This window comes from Emys orbicularis, chromosome 11, assembly GCF_028017835.1.
Source record: "Emys orbicularis isolate rEmyOrb1 chromosome 11, rEmyOrb1.hap1, whole genome shotgun sequence".
Taxonomy (NCBI): Eukaryota; Metazoa; Chordata; order Testudines; family Emydidae; genus Emys; species Emys orbicularis.
In genome coordinates this window covers 27,252,451-27,267,596 of record NC_088693.1, presented here as the reverse complement: position 1 = coordinate 27,267,596, position 15,146 = coordinate 27,252,451, and the positions used below count along the sequence as shown (strand labels likewise).

Below are 15,146 nucleotides of genomic sequence, written 5' to 3'. Positions count from 1 at the left end.
TGGCTTCATTTTAAAGTTAAAAACAACAACCCCCTCAAACTAAAGTACACTGAAAGTACCCAGGAACTGTTAATGCTGTAGTGTTGAAAATTGTTTGGTGAGAGGGCTGATTAGCCCTAAAGGTCTCCCATTCTTGCTGGGAACTTTTCCAAGAAACAAAGTACTTTGCCATCTGCTCTAACACCTACTGAAGAAGTCAGTGGAAAGACTATAGGTGACTTCAATGGGCACTGGAGTGGACTAATTTCTGATTTTTATATATATATATATATATATAAAAAACACACACACACACACACACACACACACCTACTACTATCAAATGAGCCAGCTGTCCCTAATTATTAACACAAAGTCAATAAAAATACCTAAAAGTATCAGAAAAAAATAAACAGCACAGATTGGAAACCCTGGACATGTTTAAAACAGAGGTAGTTTTAATGATATTTTGGGGTCAGGGGGTTAACAGACAGATATAAACTGATATCAAGAATGGATACATGTCTATCAATTCAGCATAATGCAGTTTTAGAACTGGTGTGAACAAGATGAAGCCTGTTGACAAGGTTGAAAAAGGGTTTGCTGATAGTTGATGGACAACTCCTTTTGGTCCTTCAGTTTCTCATTAACAGAGAATCTTTCATCTTTTTGCCCTTTAATAAATGTGGTTTGAGAACAGAAAAGGCTTGAATAAGTCTGCACTGGGTAAGGAAGACAAACTCCTTACAAATCTGTTAAATAATTTATGATCCAGAACACAATAAAATCACAAGGACAGTACAATTACAGATTCAGTGCTTTTCATGCAGCTTTATTACCTTCTGGCTCTAGAAGCCCATTACATATGAGTTTGTCAGGGATATATCACAGGCCAACTCTCAAGATGAATTTGCACTTTGAAGTAAACTATCATGAGGCAAGACTTACTCGAAAGGCATTGGAAGTGAGTTAGCTTAAAAATAGAGAGAGAGAGAGAGAGAGAGAGAGAGAGAGAGCAGCAAGAAAGGAAGCAAGAATAGGGAAAGGAGAATTCGGACAGCAATAAATATACAGGAATGAAGGAAAGTGAGGGGAGAAGGATTGAAATATCAGGCCCCCAAAACTTCAGCTGAAATGGTGCAAGGGGTGAGAGAAAAAGAGTGGATAGTGTAGAAAAACAATTAGTTGGGAAATCTATGGTTACAGTGAATCCTTCGGTTTAGTTCAGACAAGTTCATGGAGGATAGGTCCATTAATGGCTATTAGCCAATAAGGTCAGAGATGCAACCCCATGCTCTGAGTGTCCCTAGCATCTGTTTGCCAGAAGCTGGGAGTGGATGACAGGGGATGGATCACTTGATGATTACCTGTTCTGTTCATTACCTCTGAAGCACCTGGCATTGGACACTGTCGAAACACAGGATTTTGTACTAGATGGACCATTGGTCTCACCCAGTATGTCCGTTCTTAGGTTCTTAGTTTCACTGACTCCTTGTGATCTAGAAAACAATTGTCTATAATTTAAGTACAGTTTTCTAATTTATTTCCCAATATCCTTTATTAAGAAAAGTTACATAAAGCAGAAGTTATAAAAGTCAGAAGGATAAGATGAAAAGCGACTGTGGCTGCTGGCTATCCCAAATATAGTATGATAGCTGTAACTTATTGGACAAAACAGGTATCTCAAGTGGTATTTGTATTTAATAACTCTATATTCCAACTGCATTTTCTGTGATGTTGATCTGTCTGTTCACATAATGCCAAATTTTCCAGACAAGTAGTTTGTGTTTCCTTGGGAAGTTGCATTTTTCTCATCATTAGGTTTTGAAGGTGGGTCTACAGCAACATATTTAATTTGAAAACCACCTGCTGTCACTGAGGCATCTGACAAAAACTTTAAGGTCATGAGATTTCCTAGGGCAAGAGAGAGGGGAAAAAAGTTACTTCTTTGCTATTGAATAAAAAGTGCTGCTTTGGAATTTTTCTCTTCACTCCTCCCTCCCCAAGAGCTATTGAAGTATTTCCCCCCAAATCTTGGATCTAAATCCTAAGATCCTTACTCACTTCTTATTCAGACAACATTGAAATCAATATTGGTGTATCTCATTGAAAACTAAGCAAGGAGCTCAAGATTCACCCCCAATATCAATAAGAGTTTTGCTCAAGTAAATACTGAGTAAGACCTTCAGGAGTTGGATCAGCATTGCTTACTATGGGCAGGGCCAGTTTAATATAAGCAAGGGACACCCTTAAATTAGATATGATAAATAAGCACATTGGCCCAAATCCTCAAAGTTATTTAGGAAGAGGAGGCGCTAGGTGGGGGTTGGGGGAAGGGGTGGAGTGGGGGTGGAGTCTGGAGCAGAGCAGGGGTCGAGCACCCCCTGGGAACTGAGGAAGTTGGTGTCTATGTTAAAAACCCAAAGATACAATGTATTCCCCAATGCCAGAGACATTTTTAGACATATTCTCTCTAATATGAGTCTTGCAATCCTGACTCCCAAGTAATGGGAATACTTATTGACTCAATATTATGTATGTGGGTAGGGCTTGTAGGACTAGGCTGTTGATACAGACATGCTATGTAAACTCCCAAATCAGTGAAGTCACTTTGATGTAAAAGGGAATTTTGCCTGAGTAAAGCCTACAGGATTGGTCCCTAATTCTTTGTTTAACTAGACTTCTCCAGGATGTCTCTTCCTTTACACTTATTTTTAAGCAGAAGTGTTGACTAAAGTATATGCTAGAAGGTTTGCGTGGTGGCTTATGACATTTTAGCCATGCAATGGGCATTTAATCTTTGAATATCTGATCCCCTGGCCTAGTAGGCTGATATTTTTGTCTATGAGCAGTACATACAATATTACCTGTGCTGATGATATCATCTGGAAGTTCATCTCCACAGTACCTGAAAAAAGATTGTAACTGATTCATGACTAAATGTGTAAATATGCACATTTTCCTGATACATGCCACAATGATACCTAAACAGAGAAGGATGGAGTCCCCCTTTCTGTTATGGTCCATAGTTCTAAGTTGTTCTTTGGGGTCTATTCTAACATACAATTATATCATTGGCTTACGTACTTTTATCTGCACTATTTCACAAATGAGAGTGAGGAAGGAGAGAAGAAAGAGGATGCAGGAAGCAAAATTTGCAATAATTGAAGAAAGTAAATGAAATAAAAGAAGGCAAAGAGCTATTCATTTTCATAAGGAACAATGACCTGAAGCTGAGGGAGGACAACCTTAGGCTAGACATCAGGAAAATGTATTAAAGGGGACTTGTCAAGGGAAAAAGAAAAAGGGGATTGTGTACTTTCTTTGCTTCTTGATGTTGTACAAAGGAGGCATGAAAAGCAGTGAGAATTCTAAGGGTGTTTTTTTTCTCTGTTTTTTTACATTAGAAATTCAGATGTTCTAAACTGGAAAACTATGATTGCGGGGGAACCAGTGAAATGACAACATCACAAGAGCAAAGAGAGTAAAAAAATTGAGCAAGTAAGCGGGAAAGCAATGTTTCAGATTGTCAGTCTGTTTAAAACTCCTTGGGTTACTGGGTCATTTTTGTTTTGTTTTTGTTAATATTTATTTCGCTTCAGTAAAGAATAACATTTTGGGTTAAATCTATTTTTGCTAATAACTCAACCCCCCTCCCACATCCCTTCAATTAAGGTGTTAGAGCAAACACTAATTGTGCTCTGAGACTTCCAAGAGCTCTTCCACCAAAGCCAGGGATGGATGAACATACTTGTATTTTTAGGGTAACAATAAGCAGTTGTTGAGAAAATCTTGCAGGCTTTCTTTATATTTCATAAAGAAGCAAAAAAGGGCAAAACCCTAATTTTAAAAAAAATCTTTGCAGGTTGCCTTTGCTAGTAGTGCCAGAGGAGATGGTTTAGGCAACATCATTGCGTATATTCAAGAACATATTAGATGCAGGAGTGATGTAGGAAGCACCTCTGTAAATGCAACTTGGTCAACGTGGTCTTTTTCCGAGCGTACTGTCAATGAAATATTATATCTTTAACATTTTAACTATATAGCTTGAAATATATGTATAAAGATGTGGAAATTATTTTTACCTGCCCACAAAGCCAGTGATATCATCATAGCTATCATAGACTTCTAAGAAATCAGCCATGCAAGCAGTGTCATCTTCAACATCAAAATCCAGGAACTGTAGATGAATCCGTTGTCCGTACTTTAGTCTAATGTGCCAGTAGCATATTAGTTTATTTTCATACTCGTTTGGGTAGCCTGGTGACTTAAAGATGTGCTTTGCATCTGTGAAGATTCCACCACATTCTTTTGCTAAGAGAAAAATAAAAATAAACTTTAAATGTGACTAAAAATAGACTTTGATTTGTCATGCCTTTTTGTCTGTTAGCTCTTCTGACTGAAGCTTACACAGAACCAACACAGTATAACAGCAGCAAGACTCGAGTGCTGTTCATATATTCTATAACCCCATCATTCTGAACTAGTACCCATGGTAGCACACATATAGAGAATATAGTATATATGGAGTTGATATGTTGGCAACTAGGGGCCTAATCCAAAATCTGTTGAAGACAATGGAAGTGCTCTCATTGACTTCAATAGACTTCAGATCAGATGCTAGGTGCTCTGTATAAAGAAAATTGGGATGTCAAGCTAAGTCCATCTATAGGCCTCACAACTGCACTTATAAATCACCCCACTTCCAACCTGGTCTCTCTTCCTTCAAGTCCTTCCTTAAAATACTTCGCATCCAAAATATCTACAAACTCTAGCCCTCATCCCCATTCAGTTAGACTGCTTTTTTGTTGTTGTGTCCTATTCCCCCTTCCATTGGGCTTTATCATTCAAGATGTTGAGCACCTGTTCCCATTAGCTTCAGTGGAAGTTGAGGACTCTCAACAGCTCACAAGCCTGGAGTACCAAGCACTCGGGGCTGGTCTACACTACCGCTTAAGTCGATGTAACTTACATCTTCTCAGGGGTGTGAAAAGGACACCCCCCCGAGCGACATAAATTACATCGACTTAAGCGCTGTCCACACTGGCGTTATGTCAATGGGAGATGCTCTCCTGCCAACATAGCTTTTCCGCGTCTCGCAAAGGTGGAGTAATTATATTGACAGGAGAGTGCTCTCCCGTTGGCATAGCGTGTCTTCACCAGATGTGGTGCAGCTTCACCAATGTAGCCTCTAATGTAGACTTGCCCTCAGTTTATACATTGTCTATTTTGATTGTAAACTCTTCAGCACAGGTACTTGGTCAGGAAGGACTTGCATCCCAAACACAAGTTGTTGCACAATGTACTGCCAACATTGTTAATATTTCCGCAGGCCTTAATTCAAATAGAGACAACTTAGCATCCTCTCCTCGGGATGCTGCCCTTTCCCCATGAAGATAGGCAAATCTTCTCAAATCTGAACAATATTCTCCATCAAGTATTAAGAAATTTATTCACAATGGGAGGGACCCAAATCAACCTCTAAGTGTAAACAGCTCTGGTTAATCATGCTGTCAACCGCCCAAAGAATGTATTTGGAAAATATCTAACTGGCATCTCTTTGTGTGTTTATCTGGGGAGGTATTTGAGAGCTGACATGCAGGAAAAAAAGCAATTGCAGTCAGAGATATATTTTCCTTCAAGATTGTGTATTTATAACCAAAGACTAAGATCACCAAACAGTCAGAAACTCCCTAGTTTGGACTTCAAACTCAATTCTATGATTTGTGTTAAGTAGGAGGTCAGCCAGATGATCAGAATGGTCCCTTCTGGCCTTAAAATCTATAGGCCAGAACCTCAGCTGGTGTAAATCAACTCCTCTGAAGTTAACCTTCTGATCACTGGGGAACTGATATTGTCCCTGCACCTTGTCATAGTACTGCTGGGCATCCATGTTAATGATACATATACATTCTTCAAATCCTTACATGTAAATCAACATGCCCATCCTTATTTTTAATCTGCTTTTAAGTATAGCTAAACTTCCTTCCAAGTGTCAGACAATTAAAGGGGATGCTTATTAAAGGGATAATCACAACTCACATTTGGGCCAAATTGTAGCAGTAACAAGCTTTTACAAATAGAAGACAAATAGAAAATTTTCCTCTGGATTTTTTTCCCCATACTCCCATGAAAATTGTCATTTTAAAACAAATAAATACTCTGCTGCAGTGTGTGCAACCACATGATAAAACTGATTTAATTGATTTTAGTTTGTACAAGCTGAGATAATGTTAGCCATCTAAATAAAAGTAGCTGCTAATCACCCATGGCCTAATAATAAATTTAGGCACATAAATGTACACACCCAAATTGGAAAATTTTGACGCATCTCATAGAACTGGAAGGGACCTCCAAAGGTCATCGAGTCCAGCCCCCTGCCTTCACTAGCAGGACCAAGTACTGATTTTTGCCCCAGATCCCTAAGTGGCCCCCTCAAGGATTGAACTCACAACCCTGGGTTTAGCAGGCCAATGCTCAAACCAAACATTAGTCATATTACTGATTCACTAGCTAGCAGTCGGTCTATTATTAACCTTAAAAATTTATTTTACTTAGTAAAAGGCATGTAATTAAGCAACACTGGATTTTTTTAAACACACCATGAAGGTTGTAGCAATAGACATCCCATCTCTCACTTCTGTTGAGGCGAATCCCATAATCAACAATGCCAGTTTTTCCAAAGCCACAGCTGGATCCAGCTTTCACTATGGGATAACCAACTCTGCCCTTAGCCATCCAACCAGCAGCACACACATGGAAACCTGTGACAGAAGGAAAGTATCATGGCTGTTTTGAAACTCACTTTAAGCAAGAAACATTATAAAAATTATTGCCTCATTCAAACTAACAACATTTTTTCTCATTGCCAAAATCTAGTTTATGTAATGCAAATCCGATCATAGTACTGAGGCAATTGCTGTCTTTTGCATGGAGAATTTTGAATGCAGAGTATAAAGTCACTTCTTGTCCTCCACAATAAATTTTTTTCTCAATGAAAAATAAAAATCAGATGCAGATGGACAGTAAAGCTTCCCCACCCTAGAAATTACATTACCAATCGTTGTATTCAAATTAGATGTCAGATTAGTCATGTAAATATAATACATTGATTGCTTTGTTTCCTTTTTAGTCCCTAATCCTACAACCTCACTCAGTCATTACTCATGTGAATAAGGGTTTTCAGGACTGGGCTCTTCGGGTGGATAAAAAGGTATATACATAGCATAAGCTAAGGCAACAGAAATGCTTATTGAATTAAAAAACAACTTGTTAATACAATGTTATGGCTGAGAGTTTAAAAACAGTAATAAAAAAATTCAAAATTATTCACTGGTTAGTACAAAACAGCTCTTTCATAAGCTTACCAAATTTTCAAAGTAAAAAACCAGAACACTTCTTTTGTGGTGGCTTTCAGGTTGTGAAATAGTCACAAACGACAACAAAAAATTATTAATGTTTGCGCGTGCCTACTGCCAGGTTTTGATTCAACAGTGATACTTACATATTCCTCACAATGGAGGATTTTTCCCAATAACTTAATGTTCTGAATGAGTTGATCATGAAACACTGAACAAAAGTTTTAACATTCACTCGGAGCAAGATAACACCGTCAATGGGGTCTGCACTTATTCAACATTTCATTCCAAACACTTGTCATCACACTGAACACTCTTTCTGCTGGACTATTTGTTCTCAGTATATATGTTGCAAATTTAGCAAGATGTCTTGGATAAACACTATAAAAAACAAGTGTTTTGATTGATTAAATGAAAATTTTAGAAGAAGACATTCTAAAAGAAGTTCCTGAGGCACTGATCATTTTTTTTAAGAAAATTCAGTGAAGGGGAATGTCCAGAGCTTCTATCTCCAATAGCACCCCCTTCGTGTAAAGTTAGTGGTGAGGAGATTGAGATTGAGAGTGAGGCTGCTGCTCCCAAGCTCAAGGAATAGGCTGCTCCATTGTGCTGCACCCACTCTAGGGCTCCGTCCCACACAAAGCACAAAGAGTCACTCTAGCACTGCAACTAGCAGCCGCTACAACTATCTGCAGAACAAGTCACATAGCAGCCTCTAGCAATCAAGGGGGAAACTGCAGGTGTTGGCAACATTGAATGTGTGATGTCAGATTCAAGTGACTGCACATTCAAATGCACATTTTCTTTCATACCTATTTTTCTTGCTGCCTCCAGCTGCTGGTATGTGGCTAGTTGTCCTCCTTCATATTCACACACTGCTTTAGCTTCTGCATAGGTGAGCTGATATTTTCCAGCCCGTGCCTCCCTGTGGTACACTCCAGCTGCTCGCTCTGTGGGATCAAAGCAATTAAGAGTTTTAGTATTTCCTAGGAATACAGAATATATCCCAACTGGCCTCCCTTCCTGGATGATATCAGACCTCATTGCTGCCAACAGTTGATCAGGAACTGCAGCTTGGGCTATTGCCCAGGTGAGAACATAAACAAGATATTCAACTGAACTTGATGTTATTTAGAAAGCTTCAGGAAATTTGTGTCCCTCCCAACACAGGGGTATTTTAGAGACCTGCAGGAGGGGGGCTTTTTGAACCACAGTGAGTCAACATACTTCTGAAATGATTCCCAGAACTACTACTTAGAAAGCAGCAGCTCTAGCAATGATAAACTCTTGTCAGAAACACTGAGTGTGGGATATACCACTTAAGCAAAGAGGTGATCTTTCCTGACTGGTATCACAATATACTTTTGGATATAATTGTGACAGATATGGCAATGTCCAGCCATGTCCTAGACAAACCGAACAGACTTAAGTTAAACTTTATTGAATTAAATTTAAGTATTTTAGGAGTTCATTCTATGAAAAAGGCAAATATTTATGTGTTATTGTATGCAACTTTTTAAAGGGGAGATATGACTAATGTAAACGCTGGGAAGTGTTATGAGCTGCAAAGGACTCTTTTGAACAATATGCCAGACAAGACTGAGCTTTTTCAGGAAGTTTCCTAGGAAGGAGTGGAAGTACTTGTAGCATCTTAGAGACTAACAAATTTATTTGAGCATAAGCTTTCGTGGGCTACAGCCCACTTCATCGGATGCATGCAGTGGAAAATACAGTAGGAAGATTATATATATATATATATATATATATATATATATATATATATATATATACACACACACACACACACACACACACACAGAACATGAAACAATAGGTGTTACCATACACACTATAAGGAGAGTGATCAGTTAAGGTGAGCTATTATCAGCAGGAAAGAAAAAAAGAACTGTTTGTAGTGGTAATGAAAATGGTCCATTTCCAGCAATTGACAAGAAGATGTGAGGAACTGTAGGGGGCAGAAATAAGCATGGGGAAATAGTTTTACTTTGTGTAATGGCCCATCCACTTCCAGTCTTTATTCAAGCCTAATTTAAAGGTGTCCAATTTGCAAATTAATTCCAATTCAGCAGTCTCTTGTTGGAGTGGATATATATATATATCTTCCTACTGTATTTTCCACTGTATGCATCTGAAGAAGTGGGCTGTAGCCCACGAAAGCTTATGCTCAAATACATTTGTTAGTCTCTAAGGTGCCACAAGTACTCCTGTTCTTTTTGCAGATACAGACTAACACGGCTGCTACTCTGAAACCTAGGAAGGAATGTTTCCCCTCCTTGGGAAAACAAATTTCTCCTTTTGGACCCAACCTTTTTGAAGCTACACCTTGAGGTGAAACCATTGTCTGGCTGATCTCTGCAGATCAAAGACTCAGACAGTATAAAGGAGTGAGGATACATGATAGATATACATATATGCACACACACACTTATTGAGGCACCATCGTGTCTCTATAGTTAAGGCTGAATCAGGTTCTACTTGTACATACAAACACATCTGATGCAGTTTATACATCCCAAGTGAGTAGTTTAATGCTGGCACTAGAGAGCAGGAAGCACTCCAGCTGGAGCTGATTACAGCAGCTATAAAGGCTATCCTCTGCAGAGGGAGAGGGCTGGCTGAGAAAAATAGATTCTCCCTGGGTGCCTAGCTCAGAACTCTTCCTTGACAGTAGTAAAGGGTTCTAAACAGCCCAAAGGCCTGCTTAGTGTAGAACTCTTTATGCTTGCCTCTGGACTGCTCTTAAAGGGTTGCTACTGGCTAGGCAACAGCCTGCCCTGTAAGAATCCTCTGTAGTATGTAGCATATGTAATCATTTCCCTCTGTATTTGAGGCATTGTATACTGGGACCATTCTCGCTGCCCTTTGGACCGTACCACAGCCTGTTGAGCTAACAATGTATAGTTAGTTCTTCCACCGCTGGCCCTCTATAGCTCTCCCTGGAGTCCAGGGATGGAGGATGCTGCTGCTGCAAAGGTTGTCCTTCCCCCAAACCCACTTCCATAGCAGCAGGTGAGATCTGAATGTAAGGGGTCCTCTGTGCACAAGGTTAAGGACTGCTAGATTTGACCCAATGAAGTTCCACTAAAATGAGTGATAGAATGGAGTAAATTGAAAGGGAAGCAGAAGATGTACATTTTTAACTTTGTTATAAGTGGTCAGTTTAAAGAAATACAGTAATACATTAGTGTACATTAATGTTTCACATTATGTCCTTATATTAGGTATGAAGAAGAAAAAGGAAGCCAGGAGCAGACACTTCTCTTCTGCTCAGGAATCTAGCATTTTTGCTGCTAATCCACAAACCTTAATGGCCAGTTTTGTTCTCTCCTCAGACCAAATACAGCGGTCCTTACTGAGGCAACACTCCACTTTGATTTCAGTGATATTTAGTGTGAGAATAAGGACAAAATAAAATATAGAATATTAGGGAACAGAGATCTTATTATAACTTTCTGTAGGACTTCAGTGCTTTTTAGTGAAGCCAGAAAATGTGACAGATAAAAAGAATTTTTAGTTTCACAGATTTATTCCCCCCCCTCCAAAAAAAAAATAAATCACAGCTAGATAAGACCATGAAATATGTACACATGGGCTCTTATTCTGGGCTGTGTTCTGGTCCCTTTATGCCACTCCAGCAGGGCAATGGGGCTATCAAGCATCCTGATCCCCCCACCCACTTATTTCCCCCTCCTTATGCTGCACCTTGGTGATGGCCTGCTGGGGTATGTGTGACCGGAGCGCTCTGTATTCCACTATGCTGGGTTGTTGATAGTCTCTTGGAATCTGTTGCATCCAGTGTGGAAGTTACAGCAGTCCCCGTGATTGCTCTAGCCAAATTGGCCCCCAGTAGCCCTACAGTCCTTGAGGTGCAAGGGTGGCATGAAGTCCCAGTATGTGCTTCAGGACTGGAGCAGCTCAGAATCAGTGCCTTGGTGTTTCAGATTTATCATTTGAGTTTTGCAGAACCACTCACTACCCATATTCCCTCTAAAGCCACAACCTACCAGTTCACTGGCCCTTGATAGTTTATTCTGTTAATCAGTTTCACAAATTCATCTAATGTTTAATCTCCATAGTTTCAGCTTACTGATCCTTGCCCTAGGAATGGATTTTAGTTGCACGCCTTAATTCATTTGTAAACACTTTCTGCTGAGCTGAGCAACTCCCCATTACTAAAAGTATGTTCTCTATTTACACATTTCCTTGTAAATATAACAAGCAAAATGATCAAATACTTTAGTGCTTCCTGAGGTTCAGTGTTTACTTGTGGGTTTTTTTCCCCTTTGGGTTGAATCAACTTGCTCATGAGGAACTTACTTTAAAATGAAAGAAATATACGTCTCTAGTTTATTTTCTTCTCCCCATTATCTGAAGCTGATTAGAACAAAGTATTACTCCCCTCCTTCCCCCATGTTCAAAACGCAGTCCTGTATAACACAATAAAAATGTTTGTGCAAAGTTACTCTGATATTTGTATTAGTTTTACAATAACTGCTTTTGGAACATGCCAGAATGCTCAGTCAAATAAATAAGATGTTAGTATAAAGCTAATATATTCAGCTGCACTAAGTATCCATGTTTAGTGAATTTGAACACAATACATTGGGTAGCATAGAAAGAAGATGAATGGAATGTACATTTCTACACTGTCCTGATATCAAGATATGAGAGTTCTGTGTCATTGCTATGGTGCATTATTTTACTGAAAAAAACTTCTCATTCTGTTTTGGATATTGTTTTGCCAGAAGAGAGGAAGCAAAGGAAAGTTCAAATGTGACTATGCCCTATTTTACAGATGCTTCAGTTTATCTCAGTAGGATTGGTTCCTTTCTTTCCTGTATATATTATGGCCTAATTAAATCAGCACTGGGTTGTTTTATTGGACATGGTATTTTTTCCTACAGTCAATATGAGATGGGACTGTGGTTACTTATTGCTGACATTACAGCTGAAACATTTTTAGGATGATTGTATAAAAATGTGTGTGTGTTGTAACTTTGCCAAACTTCTCTTCATTTGTAATTCAGTTCACTGAATTATGTTTTAGTTGCACCAGTAACGATATTTTTGTTGCAATAATTAAACTATAGGGTGGTAGGTGGAGACCCGCCGTTTAGTGCAGTGGTCTGGAGCTGTGACATCAGGCCATCTGGGTAAAATATTTGAAAGTTATGGTCTGAGGCATTGTATGGATTCTCCTTTTTGGTAAATGAATGATCCATTGTTTTTCTTTCATCTTTACTATCATTATAAATCCTTTTATTGCAAGTGGTGCTGAAACCAGTATTTTTGGTTCAATACTGGGAAGAATAGTAATCCATGTTGTCCTGATTCAGTCCACCTTGCTTCTTCCTTTTAAAGAGAGAGGAAGCAAAACTAGGAGGTGAATAAAGTACTCCATTTCCACTCACTCCATACAAAAGGCAGATGCTGAGATCATTATTGTTATAATTACTTAACATTTATATTGTGGAAGCGCATAAAGGTCACAACCAAGTTGGGCCCAGTTGTGCTAGGTGCTGTACAAACATATGATAAATGACAGTCCCTGACTCAAGAGCTTCCTTGCCCATTGCTCTGACCATATCATTTGCCTATTGGCTCTCCCATATCAAGTCCAAGCTTTTTGTCCTCACCCTAAAGGCTCTTCACAGCCATCTGAGCCTACTTATCCTGGTATCATATCATGTCACCTCTCCACCACTGGTCAGCCAGCAATGCCAGCCTTGACTGCTTCTCACACAAATGTCTGCTAAGTTGCCCCTTAGGCATAGTACACCCTCCTTTTGGTGACCATAAAAACACTACTCTCCTCCTTCATAGCCCTCCTTCTCTGTGATATCTCAAATCCTTTTTTTAACTACTTCCCCTCCCCACCAAGTCCTGCACATAGCCGCTCTTTCTTAAATGTATTTGTATAGAAAAGATGAGAGAGAGAGAGAGAGAGAACGAATGATGTTTCCCTTCCCCCACCCATACTTCATATATCACTTGTCGTTTAGTTTTCAAGATTTTTAGGGAAGGGACTAAATTTACCTGTGTGTTTGTTTGGCACCTAATAAAGTGGCCCAGATCTTAAATCTGGCCACTATGCAATCACTAATAATAATAAATTAAACTAGCTAGAAATCTTTTAAGAGATGCATAATGTACTGCAAAAGATAAAATAGTGTATAACAATTACTCCATAAATCAGCCATTTCAGACACACATTTGCTTGGTTGCTCTTTATGTTAATGTGTTTTGTATTACCGTTCTTTCCATTGCATTTGAAAATGTATAATTTTCAGAAGCCCTTTTACCTACATATGAAAGAGACTCCTGCCACAGTATTTGTACATGCTTCATTCTTTCATACTTATTCCTCACAGCTGCTTAATGATGCCAACAAACCATAACAAAAAAACAATACACACTTTCCAAGAATTTTTACTGGAAATTTAGGAAGTATTATATCTGTGGAGAGAGCTTGGCATTCTTTAGTTTTACATGTAGGACACCATTTATTGGTGTTATGTTCATGCAAAAACTAGTGTGCTCCTTTTACAGCTCTTTCCTTTTACACTTTCATATTTTTCCTTCATTAAAAGAATTGTCATTTAATACTCAGTTTTTATTTCAGCTCATGCTTTCAGATAATACATTCATCTTACATAATTCATTGATTCTTTTCCTGAGTAGCCTTTAGTTAGAAAATAAGTGTGAAAACATTAAGAAAATTAGGCAAAATTGTAGTCATTACTCAGGTAAAATTCCTATTGATTTCAATGCAAGGTTTTGCCCTTATTGATGTATGGTACATTTTTATATCATTTTAAAGAACTGTGGTTCTTTCTGCAGCAAAGTGAATGAATGAAAATGAAATGAATTAATGAATTTTTTTCTTACCTAACCAAATAGAGTTATGCAGTACTCCATTCTTGACTCCCCAACTTTGAGCCTCGTTCCACAGCAAGACAAAAAAGAAAATTAACACGATCATTTCTTCTGTCTGAGTTATTAGATTGTAAATGCTCTCTGTTAAAACACTCAGGGTAACCTCTGCTAGCAGCTGCCTAAATTCTGTTGGCATATCTGGTAACCTGAGCTTAAATAGTGCGTTTCCCTGTGAGGTCAGCAAGCCTGCTCCAATTGAACTTTCTGTAGTATTCTTACAGAATTAAATGGGATGTCTGAGTCGGTTGGTCTGACTCACTTTATGGCTCCCTTGCTGATGTGTCTACTCAATGTATCCATAACTACCAAAGCACATGTGAAAACTTTTGTGCGCCAAAATTTGTTCTTTTCTTTAGCATTCATGGTCTTCAAATATATTCCTGCCTGTGCTAAAACTAAGTAGCAAATCTAACAGTGGATGATGATTCTACTCACACAATACATTATTCGTTGTCATTTAAACATTCTAAAGGTCTGGTCTGGTGGAATTTCTCAGGGATCTGACTGGTAAAAGGTAGTACTACAGCTAATGCTTTGCCTTAGATATTTAGACTAAATAACCCCACATAATATGTTTAATTGAGGGTAAACCAGGACCTCCCAGCATAAAACTAGAAGTGTCAAAAAGTAATGCTTTTGATTCAGACAGTGAGGAATGAAGCTCTCCTAACCATACCTTAGAATCTGATTCATGGCATGATAGCTGTCTGCCTGTCTTCCCTACTGGCTGCAGGGGGAGTGCTGCATAAGCAGCTGCTCCTTGTGAGCAGGACTATGTTGTAATAAAAAGGGGAAAAAATGATAGTGTGGAAAAATTTCTGCTACCCTGCCCAGTAGTCTTGAAGAGCATAA

The 15,146-nt window shown here is 38.8% G+C and overlaps 1 protein-coding gene across 1 annotated transcript; it reads right to left on the bottom strand.

The window, feature by feature from the left end:
- Nucleotides 1-1,729: 1,729 nt before the first annotated feature.
- Nucleotides 1,730-14,340, bottom strand: TNFAIP6 (TNF alpha induced protein 6). Its single transcript, XM_065413814.1, has 6 exons — nucleotides 14,247-14,340; nucleotides 8,150-8,287; nucleotides 6,582-6,743; nucleotides 4,065-4,293; nucleotides 2,847-2,887; nucleotides 1,730-1,893 (listed from the first exon to the last, which is right to left on the bottom strand). The coding sequence occupies exons 1-6, from the start codon at nucleotides 14,338-14,340 to the stop codon at nucleotides 1,730-1,732; spliced, it is 828 nt and encodes a 275-aa protein (XP_065269886.1).
- Nucleotides 14,341-15,146: the final 806 nt, after the last annotated feature.

What these genes read in the sequence shown, in the direction of transcription:
- TNFAIP6 (XM_065413814.1), bottom strand. Translation starts at nt 14,340, where the DNA reads ATGATCGTGTTAATTTTCTTTTTTGTCTTGCTGTGGAACGAGGCTCAA. An exon ending in ATCACTGGCTTTGTGGGCAG is followed by an intron (nt 2,888 to 4,064) that starts GTAAAAATAATT and finishes ATCTTTTTTCAG; the next exon opens with GTACTGTGGAGATGAACTTC. An exon ending in AGATGATATCATCAGCACAG is followed by an intron (nt 1,894 to 2,846) that starts GTAATATTGTAT and finishes CTCTTGCCCTAG; the next exon opens with GAAATCTCATGACCTTAAAG.